This window comes from Schistocerca gregaria, chromosome 7 (genome assembly GCF_023897955.1).
Source record: "Schistocerca gregaria isolate iqSchGreg1 chromosome 7, iqSchGreg1.2, whole genome shotgun sequence".
Classification (NCBI taxonomy): Eukaryota; Metazoa; Arthropoda; class Insecta; order Orthoptera; family Acrididae; genus Schistocerca; species Schistocerca gregaria.
The window spans coordinates 561,894,360-561,913,449 of record NC_064926.1 but is presented as its reverse complement, the minus strand read 5'-3'; the positions used below and the strand labels follow the sequence as shown (position 1 = coordinate 561,913,449).

The 19,090-nt window shown below is 42.1% G+C and overlaps 1 protein-coding gene across 2 annotated transcripts in view; it reads right to left on the bottom strand.

Moving 5' to 3' along the window:
• The window catches only part of LOC126281440 (septin-2), a 70,969-nt gene extending 66,011 nt beyond the window's left edge, over positions 1–4,958 (bottom strand). Inside the window, exons 1-2 of one of the 2 annotated variants that reach the window (XM_049980411.1) lie at positions 4,878–4,958; positions 4,500–4,617 (exon numbers count right to left, since the gene is read on the bottom strand). In XM_049980411.1, coding sequence (XP_049836368.1) covers positions 4,500–4,617; positions 4,878–4,901 — 142 coding nt within the window. In that variant the 5' untranslated portion in view covers positions 4,902–4,958. Of the gene's footprint in view, positions 1–4,499; positions 4,618–4,859 lie in introns of both variants that reach the window. The other variant, XM_049980410.1, reaches the window with a different exon arrangement.
• Positions 4,959–19,090: the final 14,132 nt, after the last annotated feature.

The window sequence follows — 19,090 nt, the reverse complement described above, 5'->3', positions numbered from 1 at the left end:
ACAGGCAAACACAAAAGGGAATGAAAAATTTGCTGGCTTTGGAAAGGCACCCTCTGATGAGCTAAAGTACAAATACATCTAAGTCTTAAATGTTTAGATTACAACCAGATGATCAAAGAAATGTTGAACATACCCAATAGTAAAAAAAAAAAAAATCGAATTCGGTCTTTAGTTCCTCACATACAGCTCACTATAAAGACTATGGAAAATGTCTGTTTTTCAGAAAGAATGGTAAGATCAGTAATGAGGTCGACAGAGAAAAAGGAATATCATCGTACCGAAAAAGGTCATGGAAATGTTTGAAAATCAACAACTTTGTCACGTTTGTCAAGACAAAAAAAGACTTCTTCCAGTTGACAATATTATGAAAAGGATAGATTGCTATTTGTCATACAGTGGAGACACTGAATAGCAGAAAGGCACAACAAAAAATCTGCACCTATAGTGCCTGTCTGTGATTCAGCATCTCCACTTTATAGGGGGTAGCAATCAAACACCCCCCCCCCCCCCCCCCATAACATTGACTTTCTCCATTTGAGTAGATGGGACATTTCACATTACTCTGGACAAAATACTTCTATTTCAATTTTTAAGAAAGTAGTGAAAATGACATTTGAAATGAAACATAATTGTATGTATTAATCACCAGCAATTCAAGCAACAAAACTGCGTGACAGTAAACATGCAAACTGCAAAATTCCAGTTACACTTTTTTTCCCCCCCCTTGTCAGAGCAAGAGGAAAGATTTTTGCTTCTTTTTTCTTTTTTTTAACAGTTGCACCTACTACCTGTGACTCCTATCTAACAACAAATCTCAAATTATTCAAACTGGTTGCAAACAATCTGTTTGCACATATCATCCTAATCACATGACTAACAATATAAGCAAATATTTCTATGCTGAAGTTGTGAAGCAATGGCTTTTCAATTGATTTGCTCTAATTTCATTACCAAATTAGAATGATCAATTCTCATGTAATTATAAGTGTTTCTGAAATGTGAGGTAGGATTCAGTGTGTGTCATTTTGTTACACAAGTGACAAGATTGCTCTTGTTTCAGTATCCACCAAATCTAGTAGCCACATCGCACACACCTGGGAAAGTAAGAGTGCATAATTGGAAGAAGAAGCTAACAGTTGAAGAAAAACATTATGAAGTAAAGCAACAACTGATAGGCAGAGTGTCATCAAAAGAGAAGTAATGCCAATATCAGCTAAAAATGAAGAAAGGGCTGCAAAATGGAAATGTCAGCGAGAGCAGGAACAACTTCAAAAATAGCAACAGGACAGAAATGTTCATAAAATTTCTCCTCAAGCATTGTAAAAGTAGTCTGCTGAGCTAAAAAAGCACTGCCAGTCATCAAAGTGGTACTAGAGGAAATTTACTGCAAAATGTCACCAACATGAAGAGACATAGTTGTTCATGAAACACCTTGTGAGGAGTGATCGACAATTGAACAATCTGTGATGGGATTAAATGTTCCCACGTCTGTGATGATATTAGCAGGATGTTTCCCAGCACAAAGAGTGTCAAATCCATATAAGCTGGTTAAAAGAAAAGGGACCTTAACATGCATATTAAAAGAGTATATTTTCAGGAAGTTGTGCTCAACAGCTCTCATATGTTTGAAAAAAGTCATATTAGCCTCTTCAGCTGCTGGTAAAATGCTTTATTTATGCAACCAGTTTCAATCATCTGACCATCATTATGTTCATAAAAATATTCACAGCATCATGTTAGGTGAAACATAAAATCATCATCATCAAATGATAAAATAATGAATAATACACTGTTATCACACTATAACATGGATTACATTATCAGTCTATAAAAACTGTGCTAGAGTGTGTACACATTTATGTTCTGTGTGGTATGAGTCAGCTCACATTGTTAATGCCAATTACAGTTTTACTATGAATATGTACACTCCCTAGCACAGTTTTTATAGATTGGTGACATAATTTATATTGTGATATGATAAAAGCATATTATTCATGGTTTTACCATCTTAAAATCACAATTTTATATTTTGTTTAACATGACGTTGTTAATACTTTAGTGAACCTGATGATGGTCAGATGACTGAAACTGGTTGTATAAATAAAGTATTTCACCAGCAGCTCAATGTGCTAATATGACATTTTTCACATATCAAATAAGCTTACAAATTATTTACACGGCAACATTCTTATTCAACCTCCTCATGTACTTCCTACAACAGAGAAAGATGAAGATGTATATCATGAGAGTGCAGTTACTTGTGCACAAACTTCCTCACAAGATACTATAATTTACAAGGAATGCAGATAATATTTGCATAAAGTGAAAATGCCAAAACTGTGGAGTAAACACTATGGAAAAATTTCTTTCTGAATTTGGCGTTACCAAAAACATTATATTCCTCCAGTGGGTCTGTGGAAAACCAGCTCCAATGAAGATGACTGAACCGATGGCCATCACAGAAGCATCTGCGCTTAAAAAAAAAAAAGTATCTGAAATGCTGATCTCTCTCCACATCTACAACAGAATTACACAGCACCGAGACTTCAAACACTTAAGGCAATTTTGGAGTATGGTGAAACAATTCTGCATCATCCATCAAGTTTCGAAAGCAAAAAATGCAAGCTCACTGCAGTTATAAAACTGTCACATTATTCACAACTGTGATACACTACCAAGGTCCTGATAGTAATGAATTGAGGCAGCTTCATATGGTGTTTTGTCTCATTGTACAAATCATGAAAATTATACGGCTGCCACCTTCTCTAAGGCAATTTTAACTGATTTTCAACAATGGGGGCATAAAGTTACTTTCTTTCATTACTAAAGTGATTGAACAGCGCCATCTAAGTTAAAAAACATTAATTTTTGAGACTCTTCTGCACCATGGAGGATTTCCAGCTGAATGTAGCTTCTTTGTTACAGCTCACAGAAAGGGTCCAGTTGATGGAATTGGAGGTGACATGAAGAGGATGGTATGGTGCAGCATACTGCAGGGGAACATGTTACCTGTGCAGAAACTTTATTAACAGTTATGAGATAACTATGCATTTTGTATGTCCCTATATAAGAAATTGTTCAGCTTACTATTAGTTTCGAGGAACAAGGGAAAGAATTGAAGAAAGGGTCAGGATCAATATACTTGCACTATATGAAGTGCACTGAAATATCTCAACATATCTCTTTTAGTTCAAATTCACCATTTACAGGAAACATCAGTATGTACGTTTATCATTGTATGCATGGAAGCATAAGCTCTATGGTCATCAAATTTCCAATGGACAAAGTCTCACATGCCTAAGAGTCAAATCCCTACAGTACAAGTAGTAGAAACCTGGAAAAGTGTTATTACCAAGCAATCATAATTAAAGGCTCTGGCTATCAGCAAAAAGCTTCATAAGATTTTTTCCAATAACCAAAAAGATGTTATTCCATGTCTCTGTTAAATGTGCAACAGGTGGAAACTAATTTATTTTATGTATTACAATAAACTTTTTAACTTGCCATTAGTGAATATCCAAACTGTATTAGCCTAGGTCCAATAATTATTTGTAAATGGGAGGGTACATGAGAACTATTAACCAAAAGTAGCAAAGGTAATTTTAATTTTTAATGTCGTGTCCCCCCCCCCCCCCAAAAAGAAAATAATAATAATAAAATATGATTGCACCTTAACTGGAGATACACTGGCGCTTAAATATACTCTTCTCTCTCACATTACGTAATTATAAAATTGGAGATTTCATTTTTAGGATGAATAGTGTTTTAGTATGCAAAATTTGGTATTCAGAAGCCAGTAGGAAAGTTTTCATTACCCTTTATTCACTATCTATTACCAAAATACAGGGGAAAATTTCACATGCCATGTTCTTACAGCACATTTGAAAGTGTACCATGGGCAGTTTTATTTATTTTTTTTTTTTTAATATATTATGTCAGCAACAACGACTTGCTGAGCTTTAGGACTGTTTTGCACATTTTCATTTCTGAAGGAAGTGGGCCTTGTGAAAATGGCTCTATTACTACACAAAGTTACAGATTGATCTGAAACTGGGTGGAAATTCATTTTGTACAATCTTCAATGTTGATGGTCAAGCTCGAAGCATTTTCATTTGATGCCACCTGATGTGAAACAACCTATAACAGGAGGGGGGAGGGGGGGGGGGCGGAGCGCTCCGAGTTTATTTTATTGTGGTCAGATCAATGGAGGTAATGAAAATAACAGATTACGTCATTATAGTAACAAAGATTTGTAATGTCAATAACAGAATGATACCTCTTGATACAATGGATATTACTTTAGTACCAGAGTACGACACATTTCTTCTAGATACAGAACACGTTTCTGCTATGGCAATGACTATGCAGTATGGAAGGGTGGAGTGCAGTTTGGAAACCCACAACAGCATATTATAAACTTTCTTTGACTGGCTTTGAAAGCTATCAATAAAACTTGATTTAAACACATTTATGTAAAGTCTATCTCGGTACGAACTTACCAATACACAGTATATTGAACACAAACCCATTCTGTACAGATTTGTTCACAAGCTGATCTGGGAGACTATCGAAACCAACATGACCTGCAAGCTTCAGGTTTCTAACACCCTGCTCCACCTGAAATACATATGCATTCATTGTTTTATTACATCATTTAGGGCAGACACAATAATGTAACTGTACAGACAGTTATGGTTAAAAGGTCACGCCTAACTGCAACGCCCTTTGGACTAAAGGTTACTGCGGTAGTGTTTCCGACAATCTGCAGTATTGTGAACTACACAAGGCAGTGTGTTTATAAACATTATGTTTTCAGACAAATAAACTAAGAAAAATAATTAATATGGAACGAAATTTACGTTTAAACTATTACCGACCCTCTCAACATCAACCGCTGCCATCGTGCCAACGATAAACTGCTGTGTGCTGTCAGTTAGCGTGTTAATTTCTTTGGTCCAATAAGCAAACATATAAAAGGGTTCTACCAACCTATCTAATTAGAAGTAGCAGAACGTCTACAACTTAGTAATTAATTAATGGAAGTGACTATACATATTTTACAGAGAACAAAAAAGCAAAAATAATGAGTAAACCCATAACGTTTATCGCTAATATTACTAACTACTTTACTGCGCTAATACTTTTGTTTATATATTGTAACCTATCCTGTTGTTAGCGGTTTAGAGGCAGCAAATTTTAGCTTTTATGTAAGTAACACCACAATGAGCTTTATATATTGGGAAAATTATACTTGTAACACATAACCTTAAAATTTGAACATATACTGTTGGCAAACCTGCTGCATCAGTTTCCAACATGGCAGATCTGCTAATGTTGTAGTATCATGTGATGTGACGGAAACGCTGTTTAACTACAATTCCATGTGTACGTGTCGTATATTTTGATCGGTGAACAATAGAAAGTAAACCTAGAATCATGGCGGACCTTCAGAGTCCGCCATTCAGTGACATCAAAAGACCTGAAGAAGTAGTTAGGATGGCTATGAACGACAGCTTGAAGTTCGCCGTCCTCATCGGCTTAATAGAAGTTGGCCAGGTGTCTAACAGAGAAGTTGTAAACACCGTGCTTCATCTGGTGAGTAGACCGTTGCATACTACATTTTGGATTTGCAGTTATAATTTCTTTCGGTGGACGTAGAAAGAATGTCAAGCACACCTTACATCAAATGGTTGTCACTTGAGTGCCGGTGCGCTGACATTTCATGTGACGCTCTTCTGCTCTTAAGTATTTCCGATCGTCGTTTCGAGCTTGTTTTGGAACAGATATCTCACATATTTACTGCCGAAATTGTGGTCGTTTAAGCACTTACGAACGTATGAAGTGATTATATTTTTGTCGTATAAACATGCGAGCAATAACAGTGTCAGTTTTCATCTTATTTATAAAGGCACTTAGTAAAATTTCCGTGCTTATATAGAAGGTATCGCAGCAATAGAGAAACACAATAGATAAAATATTACACGCAGATGGTTGGTCACTGGATCTAATGTCTATGCATAATCATATTTTATTTTTTTAAGCTGTAAGAGGTTTTCCGAACAGAAACTCAAGAAAATACATTGATCGCTAATAAAATGGAAAGTGAGTCGCGAAGCGTGTGTATAACCTAGAAACACACGTACTTGACTTCTCGTATACTTCGTGTAAGGTTAAAAGTAGTTTTCCGCCCAACGTACGAGTATAGCCCGCTTACATTCTGAATCGCTATAGTAAAGCGCTTCTGCAGTCTTAACGATCGTTTATTGCGGTTTTGTTTACCCTGAAGGAACAGGGAGAAGCAACATAAATTATTCCGAAAATGACTACTGAAAGCTGTATGAAACAATAGTTCTTGGTGGTCTGTACATGACAACTTTGGCGTTCATCTACATGATAATGTAGTTCATCGTGTTATTTTGAGTTGTCAACATTTACCTTTTCTGGTGTCAATAGTACGTAGTTGTTCCACGAGTTGTGTGCAGTTTACATCCATTACTGCCCGCGTTCTACAGTCCGCGAACGTTCTATTAGTACGTCATGTTACAAGTGCTGCTTTCGAATTTACACAGTTCTATAGCTTTTGTCATATAATTTCATTTACACGTCTACAATCCACGGTAGCTCACATTTCGTAAGTGTTACTTTTACTCACACCAGTCCCTCCTCTCACCACCCACAGTAAATTTGAATAAAAGTGACATTGCAGTTTCATACAGCACTCATAATCTAGTTTTCCTTGAGTCCTCGTGAATATCTAGTAACCTGTTTTCTTACCTTTCTGAGAGTGATTCATCACAGTAGCGTGTAGATAACGGTATCTACGTACTATTGAGTGTGTTAGTGGGTCAGTGAAATGCGGCGAAAACAAACACAAATTGTTAATGATGTAGGGTTTTGCAGTTAGCTGTTTCGTTTTCATGGACTTTCTTTTACACACGTTCCTTGAAACACCATGATTACGCCTTTCGTGTTCCACTAGGCCGCGTAGAAAATACACCTTTTAGTCTGCATGCAGACTACTGCACTATATAGCTTCAAGCTTAATGTCATAAGCATGGTGCGAATAATGGGTTGATAAAGAGCAGTTTGAAGTAAAGAAACAAATGCTAAAACCGACTAGTCGAAAGTTGCATAAACGTGTTGTGGGAAAAATCAGCGCGTGGAATACGCTAGCCTACGAATCGCTATTTTTACTATGTGATAAACTGGTTTATTATGAGCGTAATTGCTAACGTTGTTGGCTAAGCAAACCTGACCTACATGTAAGGGTACAACATCAAGTTTGTGGGCAGGATTCTTCTAATGCATAGCAGATGGCGTGATGTATTGTCCTGACAAACAGCTCCGTAGTAAAGGTCGAAGTGTAGCGGCGGAATAAGCAGGTGCGATTTTCGTGGACAAACAAGCAGAACGAAAATGTCAAGAAGCTGAAAAGTTGTCAGGACAAGTATCTTCTTAGGAGACATTCGGCACAAGTCTTGTATTTACAAGACTATTGTTAAGTCGTGTTAACCCTGTGGCGTAGAGAGTCTACGTACTACAGTAGACAGCTATTGATGGTCGCGTCTTTGGAATTTTCAGGCAGTCCCGCGGCTGCAGATGCACTCCGTCCACTGCAGTGTGCACCCGCTATTGATGATGTACCGTGCACGCATTCTCGGCGTCGTGACTGGTTGTAAATGCCAGAGAAGTGAGCATTCTATCCACTGCAGTGAAAAACATGCTCAACAGGATTAAGCCAATGAGGGCTCCAACGGTGTGTGGTTGACCCTCACTTTCCTGCATGTATAAGTTTTTTTCGGATGAAGCTAGTTCCACCTGAGATCGAATGTTTAGCAGTCGCAATAGTCGTTTATAGGCTGCTGTTGTCCACTATAAAATTATGAAGTAGAGCCATCAACAGATTTGCAGAGAACTTTGCGAGGGAGGGTGGGTTGCATAATCAGTTAATGGTTAGTAGCCCTGTATCTACGTATCTCCTATAAACACCCCGTTCTCCGCTGAGTGAACTGCACCAATGTAAGCCTGTATGATTTTTTTCTATGATATTTTCCCTAGTTGTTCTACTTGGTCTTATAGACTTACAAGGCTCCAGCATGAGGGTAATGCATTTCACTTTACGTATCTCGCTCGGGAGATCTCAGAACGGCGTGTAGTATAAAGGTCATTTAGTTTCGCTGCCATATCGTCCGCCTGATTTGATTTCTTAGAAGGGAACTTCCCCATTGCAGCCCCCTCAGATTTAGTTATAAGTTGGCACAGTGGATAGGCCTTGAAAAACGGAACACAGATCAATCGAGAAAACAGGAAGAAGTTGTGTGGAACTATGAAAAAAATAAACAAAATATACAAACTGACCAGTCCATGCGCAAGATTGTCAACATCCAGGACAGTGTGAGCCAAGGCGCGCCGTGGTCCCGTGGTTAGCGTGAGCGGCTGCGGAACGGGAGATCCTTGGTTCAAGTTCTCCCTCGAGTGAAAAGTTTACTTTTTTTGCCTTCGCAAAGTTATGATCTGTCCGTTCGTTCATTGAGTCTCTATACACTGTAATAAGTTTAGTGTCTGTGTTTTGCGACCGCACCGCAAAACCGTGCGATTAGTAGACGAAAGGACGTGCCTCTCCAATGGGAACTGAAAACATTTGATCGCCAGATCATAGGTCAACCGATTCCTCCACAGGAAAACAAGTCTGATATATTCTATACGACACTGGTGACGGCATGTGCGTCACATGACAAGAGTATGATGTCGACACACCTAACTTGTACACTTGGCGAATGGGTAAAAAGATTCTTCCGATTTAGTTTTTATTGTGGATGTGATAATCCCTCCCAAAAAAGTGATGAAAACATAACGGACGGACAGATAATAATTGCCTGAAAATAAAAAATTAAACTTTTCACTCAAGGGAAGACTTGAACCAACGACCTCTCACTCCGCATCCGCTCAGGCTAACCGCGGGACCACGGCGTTCTTCAGCTCACACTGTCCTTGATGTTGTATATCTTCCACATGCACTACTCAGTTTGTATATTTTGCTTATTTTTTCATAGTTCCACACAACTTCTTCCTGTTTTCTCGATTAATCTGTGATCCGTTTTTCAAGGCCTATCCACTGTGCCAACCTATAACTAAATCGGAGGGGTGTGCGATGGGGAGGTTCCCTTGTTAGTACGGGATCATGTTAGAATTATCGGATACGAGATACCCGTCCAAAATGAAAACGATCTCCTGGAAATAATTCTCGTCTGCTGTGCAGTTATTTGAACAACTCAGGAGTTGCTACAGGAGGCAATACAGTCCCGTGCTTGATAGGAGCTTAAGTTTAGTGTTTTGCGTGTCAGGAGACCGTAATTGCAACAGCTCATTATAATGCAGAACGCGACAGTAGGATTACAAATTAGGTTTTCTCTTTGGAAACATGGCTACACACTGTCCGTTTACACATCTGATTTTCTGATGCAACAAAATTTCCTATGCCGGTATGACAAGCTGAATTTATTTCAGTTTGTTTTTATAAGATTTATTATATGTCAGCATCTGTAACTCACACAGGACCCGGTATGTACTAAATTTTTATGTCTGCATACTTCGCTAATTTCTGTGTAAGAGTATGGTTGAGTTGTTGATAGAGACGTCCATATTTGTTCATGTTGTGTTTATGAATTCTATTATTTTCGAACTGTCTCTGGTTCCTCATTATGAGAGCAGATCTTGACCGTGCTAAGCTTCGGCGGTAAGCAGATGAAGTTGAATATTATAAACTGCAGCGGTACTTCCTTTTGTCCTCTCTAGGGAAATAACTCGTGAGATGAGACACAATACGGCCACCTTCTTAATAGCGTGTTGACCCACCTTGGGAACGAGATACAGCAGTGATTCTGTGTAGCATGGAGTCTTCAAGTCATTGGTTGATTTCTGGAGGTATGTGGCATCAGACGTCTTTGAGCATGTCACGCAATTGCCGTAGATAACTGACCGGCGGTTTGTGGACACGGAGCTAGGGCCCGATAGCGTCTCAGATGGGTTGCGCCGGCTACAGACCAGCTAATTTTGTGACCAAGAATTCAATGTGAGTTTACTGGCATGCTTCCTCAAACCGTTGTTGCACGATTATTACCGTGTGACTTTGACAATTGTCTAACTGGGAGATGACACCGCCGTCGGAGAAGACGTCAAGCTCTAAAGGCCTCCACACACGGGCCAGTTTATCGGCAGACTGAGCGATCAATTTCGTGGCATCCTGCACGCGTCCAGACCGACTGCGCTCTGTTTATGTATTACGAAATTCCTTTGGTTTTACTCACGTACAAAAACGGGGATTTGTGTCGTCTGTTTTCAAAGATAGTAAGGTAGAAAAAAATCAAGAGAAAGCTGTGGGCAAAGAAGTGGTCAATGCAAGGAAAGAGATTCATCCGTGTTCCGTCACTTAAGGATCTGGCAGCCGATGGTTTTCGTAATTATTTAAGACTGTGTGAATCATGCATTTTGGAGTTGGTGAACATCATAAAACAACTGTCAATAAAAAAGAATACAGTCATGGGAAAGGCTGTAAGCTATGAAGAGAGGTTTTTAGCTACTTCACGATTTGTACCACTGGCAGAAGTTAAGAGAACTTTACATTCAGTGCTGTCCTATCCCCATAATTATTACCTAAACTGATTCTTGAACCCTGCTACGTGATTTGTAGTTGACTGAGGAAATACATCGTGGTAAAGCAAAATAAATGAAACAAAAGAGGTACATGAAACCGTTATTAACTTATGGATGTAGCATAAAAAATATGTAAGTTTAACAACCTCATTTCAAATTCGAAGAATAAGTGGTGGTGGCTCACATCAGATACGTAATAAATGAAGCATTTGAATCATTTAGCAACAGAAAAGGAACCCCAATACTTCCTCTCCACAGCAGAGGGCGTGGATATACACTACTTGCCATTAAAATTGCTACACCACGAAGAAATGCAGATGATAAATAGGTATTCATTGGGCAAATATATTACACTAGAACTGACACGTGATTACATTTTCACGCAATTTGGGTGTATAGCTCCTGAGAAATCAGTACCCAGAACAACCACCTCTGGCCGTAACAACGGCCTTGATACGCCTGGGCATTGAGTCAAACAGAGCTTGGATGGCGTGTACAGGTACATCTGCCCATGCAGCTTCAACACCTTACCACAGTTCATCAAGAGTAGTGACAGGCGTATTGTAACGAGCCAGTTGCTCGCCCACCATTGACAAGACTTTTCAGTTGGTGAGAGGTCTGGAGAATGAGCTGGCCAAGGCAGCAGTCAAACATTTTCTGTATCCAGAAAGGCCCGTACAGGACCTGCAACATGCGGTCGTGCATTATCCTGCTGAAATGTAGGGTTTCGCCGGGATCGAATGAAGGGTAGAGCCACGGGTCTTAATACATCTGAAATGTAACGTCCACTGTTCAAAGTGCCATCATTGCGAACAAGAGCTGACCGAGACGTGTAATTAATGACACCTTGTACCATCACGCCGGGTGATACGCCAGTATGGCGATGACGAATACACGCTTCCAATGTGCGTTCACCGCGATGTCGCCAAACACGGATGCGACCATTATGATGCAGTGAACAGAACCTGGATTCATGCGAAAAAATGACGTTTTGCCATTCGTGCACTCAGGTTCGCCGTTGAGTACACCATCGCAGGCGCTCCTATCTGTGATGCAGCGCCAAGGGTAACCGCAGCCATGGTCTCCGAGCTGATAGTCAATGCTGTTGCAAACGTCGTCGAACTGCTGTCTTGCAAACGTCCCCATCTGTTGACTCAGGGATCGAGACGTGGCTGCACGATCCGTTACAGACATGCGGATAAGATGCCTGTCATCTCGACTGGGATCCAGCACGGCGTTCGGTATTACCCTCCTGAACCCACCGATTCGATATTCTGCTAACAGTCATTGGGTCTCGACCAATGAGAGCAGCCATGTCACGATACGGTAAACCGCAATCGCGATAGGCTACAATCCTACCTTTATCCAAGTCGGAAATGTGATGATACGCATTTCTCCTCCTTACACGAGGCATCACAACAACGTTTCGCAAGGCAACGCCGGTAAACTGCTGATTGTGTATGAGAAATCTGTTGGAAACTTTCCTCATGTCAGCACGTTGTGGGTGTTGCCGCCGGCGCCAACCTTGTGTGAATGCTGTGTAAAGCTAATCATTTGCTTATCACAGCATCTTCTTGCTGCCGTTTAAATATCGCGTCTGTAGCACGTCGTCTTCGTGGTGTAGCAATTTTAATGACCAGTAGTGTAGTTTGGACTTTCTTGCACGCTTATAACAATGAAGCAAGTAGATTTTATGCATTAGCGTCCAGGGACTGTCGATCTTTCGGTTTTTAGATTTCATTCCGATAAATATGCGAAGTGAAACGTAAAACCCGAAATGCAGAAGGCCGACGGACTTCCGTTCAAATGCGTACGTAAAACCCGAAATGCAGAAGGTCGACGGATTTTCGTTGAAATGCGTCGCTAGTGCTAAACTCCGTCCTTAAAGTTTCGTCCGCCTCGCACTCTCTGATGTACATCAGTGCAGCATTTAATCCTGCGCAGTGACAAAACATGAACTTGTGTCGGGCTGTTGGCGCGGCATTGCGCCCCCCCCCCCCCCCCCTCTACCCCACTCACACGACGCGACGCGACAAAATTTGTTGGGTGGAGTGGAGGCGGAGGGGGCAGCAATTGGGTGGTCCTAGTCACCCGACGTCCTACCACGGCCAAAACACGTCCAATTGGTCGGTCGGTTGGTGCGTGGGCAGGACCGTTAAGGGACACGTAGTACACAGCTGCAGGGTGTGTGCCATTACTACTGTCGGTGCTTTGTCAGCGCAGGTGAATGTGCCTCACAGCATAATACTCCCTACCCTCAGCGGCTTGCGTCTGTGGTGAGGTCCATGTTTCGAGCAGCCGCTCGCCCGGCTGGTGGCCTCTTCTAGCGCGACCATCGACCTGCTGTGACAAGAAGCGTGATTCATACGATCAGGCGACACATTTCCGATGTTTCACAGCCTAACTCAATGATCCCGTGCCCGCTGCAATCGTAATTGACAAGGTTGTTGGGTCACCGTGGGACTACATAGGGGTCATCTGCTGCATTGCCTGATATTCATCAACGTGCGCCAAACGCTGTGCTTCGGATCACGTGTGGCTTGTACTCTGTCGTCAGATCTAGTGCAGATCGCCGCCTATCCTGCTCTACACTGGGGTGACAGTAGTCACAGGATACTTCTAGTATCGTGTCGTACCTCCCTTTGCCGAGAGTAGGCAGCAACTCGGCGGCGTGGCATCGACACCACAAGTCGTTGTTGGAAGTCCCCTGCAGAAATATTGAGCCATGCTGCTCTGTAGCCGTCCATTGTTGTGAAAGTGTTGCCGGTGCAGAATTTTTGTGCACGAACTGACCTCTCGATTATGTCCCACCATTCGCTCGAATTGCCCAGAATGTTCTTCAAACCAATTGCGAACAGTTATGGCCCTGTAATGTGGTGCATTGCCATCCATAAAAATTCCATGAATGGCTGCAAATGGTCTCGAGGTAGCCAGACATAACCATTTCCAGTCAGTGATCGGTTCAGTTGGGTCAGATGGTCCAGTCCATTCCATGTAAACACGCAGCCCACACCATTACGGAGCCAACACCAGCTTGCACAGTTCCTTTTTGCCAAATTTGGCCTAGTGGTTTCGTGGGGTCTGTGTCATACTTGAACCGTACCATCAACTCTTACCAAAATCGGAACTCCTCTCTTCAAGCCACTGTTTTCCAGCCGTCTAGGGTCCAACCGATATGGCCACGAGCCCAAGAGAGGCGCTGCAGGCGATGTACTGTTAGCAACTCGCGTTGCTTGTCTCCTGTCATAGCTCATTAACGCCAGATTTCGCAGCATTCCGAAATGGAATGGCCAATACGTGTAGCACCAACTACTATTCCACATTCAAAGTCTGTTAATTCCAGTTGTGCAGCCTTAATCACGTCGGACACGCTTTCACGTGAATCACCTGAGTACAAATGACAGTTCCGCCAATCCACTGCGCTTTCATGCCTTGTGAACACTATACTACCACCATCTGTGTATGTGCACGTCGCTGTCCCACGACTTTTGTCACCACAGTATACGGAGCGGGCATATCTCCGGCGTCCACTTTCTGTGATGAATCATGGACGTCCAACAGCACTCTGTCGCCTGCTCGTGGGTTTACTGCCCTTCAACCACTTCTCATCGATGCACACGATCGTAGTACTTGAACGGCAGACGAATTTCGTCGTTTCCGAGATGTAGTTCCCTTCGTGATAGCTAGTAGCTTAGGTTAGTAGAATTCTCCATTTGCTGCCTCTGACGCCGTGACAAGTGAAGGTTTTGTTACGCCTGTAACACTTTCTGTACCCTTGTCTAGTGAGCAAACAACACAGATCGCTTCATCGAACCTTTGCTGTACATAGCGTCGTATTCAAGTCAGTCTGTTTTTTATTTTCATGTTAAAAGTTTGGCGTAAATTTTTCAGATGTTACGTACGTAACCATGGAATTACCCAAGAAAGATTCGCCATTCGTCTCTGCTCCGCTTACATACTTTCCTCGCCGCGTGACGCGTCAACGCCACAGTCGGTATTCAATCTCGCAGTGGGTAATGTTCACAATGTTTTGGCTCCTCTATTCTGTATAAAGACAAGTCGTTCTTAACGTTGCCAAAATATTGACAAGTTCGAAACAAATGTACTTCACATTTTTATACTGTACTCTGATCAATATTCGGACGGGCGTAGGCTATATATATTTAAAATAGATAATATATATGTAATATAGGAGGGTCATTGCAAAAGTCATGGCAGTTATTGGCGTTACTTCACATGCAAACTTGACGTGTAGGAAAATGTATGAACAACACACGGCCGTAAAGATACAGCACGAGGATAAGACGAAACAGATTTACTCGTTTCACGCATTTTTTGGTGTCACTTGCAACAGTACTCAGTGGTAACAGTACAAGGCAGGAACGCGGACCTCTGGCACCTTGGAGTCCCTCGAAATTGTCTCCAACGAAGCCGCCACACACTGCCAACGCTGTGGAAGACGCCGAATACCCGTGGCGTCACCGTGAACGAATCATCGATCTCACGCGTCAGGGCTGTGGCAATGCCCTCACGTGTTCGAAAGCCTGTTCCGCACAATGGTTCAGAGTTCGCCAAGATAAGCACGCAGTTTGTAATGTACTATTACAGTGACAGTAAAACAGGTTTACAACGACGTACTGATTTCGTATATTTTACCCATTCATTTTAAGTGATCTCAGTTCCCAGTCAAGGTTTGTTTGCTCTCAGAATAAATAAGACTCAGCGGGGAAAGAGAGGAGCAGGAGATTGGCAGAGAGGAGGAGGGAAGGAGATTAGGATGTATATCGAACTCCCATAAACGTTCAGCAGTTGCGAAACATTGCCGGGTTCGCTAGTCACACTATATGAGGTACAAAGGCGTTTTGGGCATCATTATTTCCAGAATGCACTATGGCCCTTCCAGGCTTAACACTTCGTCTTTTTCCCGGGTTGTAACTTCGTTAATAAACGCAGTAAGTGAAGATAGCAACAGCTTATTTTATATATCCGTATCTTTTCTCCGCGTCGAAAACTCATATTAATCTGGACTCGGAGGATTAATACCCATTTTCGATCATCCCCGACATTGGAGGGAATTAGATATCTTCGAGAAGTATGTGGTAAGAGATGTCTACACACGGCTCAACCAATCTCGGAAATTACGGGATGGTGGTTCACGGGCACGCAGATGGCGTCCAGTATGTTCCAGTGGGTGGTCTGAGTTCACAACAGTGCCCATCAAACCACTGTAGCACGATTCTGCCCTTGCACCGCGGACAGTTATTTTGCTGAGAGATGTCATCGCCGTAGCTGGAGACTTAAAGGATGAAGCGGTGCAGGTGGTCCGCAGTAATGTTCACGCAGGTCACTGGTGTCTCGATGCATTCGATTTCCACCGCAGGTACCATGGAAGCCCACCTCAGTGTACCCCAAAGCATAATTATGGCCTCACTGGCCTGCGTCTGTGGCACGGTGCATGTTTTGTGCAACCCTTCACTTGGATGAAGTTGTGTAAGGACCCAACCATCGACCTGCGAATCATTCGACAGGCGACAAGTTTCTATCGATCAACGATGAAAACACGCGAAGCTGTACGCACTGCAGTCATAACTGACGATATCGTTGGGTCAACACAAGAACTCGTAGGGGTCTTGCAATGTGGAGCTCCATGTTAAGCATTGTCCTTTGGATGGTGTGCTCCGAAACACTTGTGCCTGCACCATCATTCTACTCCGCCGTCAGATTGGCCACAGATCGCGTCCTATCGTGGATTATGCAGTGGGGGATCCCTCGACCTCGAGACTTAATCCGGCCAGCTTCACCGTTTCAGAGATTCTCGTTTCCAGCCGCAGTAGTGTGCCCTTTGTCAACACCGCTTATATCAGTGGATTTCCGCATTTGCGGCCCATATCTTCGCTATGATGACTGCCCATCCCTCTCCTTTCCGCCCACATTCTTTCCTTACTGCGTCACGTGTCCACAACACCACCATGTCGCATTCAACCTCGCGGTGGTCAGTAGTCATAATGTTTTGGCTCATCAGTGTAAGTCTTTCACTCCAATATATAGACGTTCCAAATCAGAGTGAAGTGTATGACAGCGGTTACTATTAATTTCACCAGTTATTAGGACTTGTTCCTGTTCCATTCACGTATGGAATGAAACAAAACATTGAGCACTGGTGCTGCTCTTCTTTGGCCATTAGTCTGTGTAATATCCCCTGTTGTTTGTATTTGGAATTAGGCACACACACTAAAACAATATTGTAGGATGTACGTCACACGAATTTTGTAAGACTCGTGCATTCTCCCAGTATCTGATTAACGAACTGAAGTCCACCACCTGCTTCACCTACGATTAAGTCTATGTGAATCACACAGTTGCACTTTGGCGCACATTTAAAGCAAGTTCCCAATCTCTGAACACTTTCGAAATCTTATCAAGGTCTCACGGAATATTTGAGCAGGTTTTCAGGCGGTACTTCATCATAAGGTAACTGCATCATTTACAAAAAAAAAAAAAAAAAAAAAAAAAAAAAATCAAGGTTGATATAGATAGTGTGTGCGAGGTAATTAGTACACTACACGAATAGGAAGGTTCTCAACAGACGCCTGAAGTTACTTCTGTATCTGTCTCTGATCGGTTTGTTTGTTTCTGTCTCTCTCCCTGTCAATCCTAACATGCAACTCTCCGTTCGCTTCCTGGAGACCATTAATTTGAATAGTTTCACCCTAAAAGTCCATGTCTCAATATCACCAGCCAAAACTTATCATACGAGATGTGTGAGAAAAGTAATGAGACTGAGAACGCTGCGAGCGATCGGACAACGCTGTGTTGTTCTTCTTGGGACAACGCTGTGTTGTTGTTCTTGGGTAGACGGGTGTGTGTTCATCCCTTCCACATGCTCAGTCGGAGCTTCATCTCCGTGCAGCCCTCAAGTGATTTTTTGAGACGCACCAGTGAGTTGTGTTTGTTGCGAAAATAGACAGCGGAATTTAGAACAATGTTATGCCATCAGCTTGTGTGTTAAACTCGAGGAATCCAGTAGTGTAACCTTTCAAAAGTTGCAGCAGGCCAAGGAGGGAAAATTCCTTATCAAGAGAACAAGATTTTCGCTGGCACGAAGCATTTTTGGAAGGCCGAGAACACGTTGGTGATAAACTCGCTAAAGGAGATCAAAACAAAGTTGATTTACTTTTTGAGAGTAGGGGTATGGTACATTCAGAACTTGTTCCTCCACGACAGACTGTCAGCCAAGTGTTTTACAAAGAAGACCGTGAAAGAAGTAGGGGCACTGTGAATCGAGTGAGATGGGACATTGCAGACAAGTGGATGCTGGATCATGACAACGCCCCTTGTGACACGGCCGCTTCCATTACGAAATTTTTGGCCTCAGAAGGCATTCCTGTTGTTCCACAGCTCCCCCTCTTCATCTGAGACCTGAGTCCTTGTAACTTTTTTCTTTTCTGAAATTCAAAAATGCTGTATGAGTATGTACATTTTGGGACTCTGGAGAACATTCACAAGAATGTGACTGACATGTTGCCGGCCGAGATGGCCGAGCGGTTCTAGGCGCTACAGTCTGGAACTGCGCCACCGCTACGGTCGCAGGTTCGAATCCTGCCTTGGGTATGGCTGTGTGTGATGTCCTTAGTTTAGTTAGGTTAAAGTATTTCTAAATTCTAAGGGACTGATGACCTCAGACGTTAAGTCCCATAGTTCTCAGCGCCATTTGAACCATTTGACTGACATGTTAAACACCCTACAAATTTAAGCCTTTCAGTGCTGCTACCAAGAGTGGTAACCAGGACTCTGCCGGTGTATAGATGTCTAAGTGAAGAACTTTGAAGAGGACGATATTGTTGTTCGAAAAAAAATAACTACTTCGGTAGATAAAAAATAAGTTTTATTACTTTTCTCTCACATCTCTTACACCTTGAGTGCAAACTTACCATCTTACTTCTGTAGCTTAGTTTTGAAAATCAAATACCTCATCAAGTGGTTCTACTTCGATTATGCATAATTTGGTATTTCAGACGTACTAAATTCTTCCGTTTTTTTATTTTTTTAAAGATAAGTGTCCACTATGTTGATATCTATCTACGAGAATGTTGTAAACCGTATCCGGAGTTGCACCTTTCAATTTATCTCTCTAGATAAAGAGATAGCTCACGCTCTTTGCTTGCGCAATGGAAAGTGTCTTTATTTATCTTGGCGTCCGTTAGTTGTGCGTAAATCTTGCCGCGGGGAATACCTGGCACATTCGACGTAACCAGAGGTGCCACGTGGGAAGTTAGATCTGAAAGCAGGTTGGTTTTATTCAGGATTGCCATACATCGTATTATTCCTCACTGTTTTGGTTACAAAACTCATCTCCGTTCAATGCTACGGACTTAGCTCACATAACATGAGAACCTGTATGCCCGCACGGTACCACACTACTGATCGATGTGGGAGC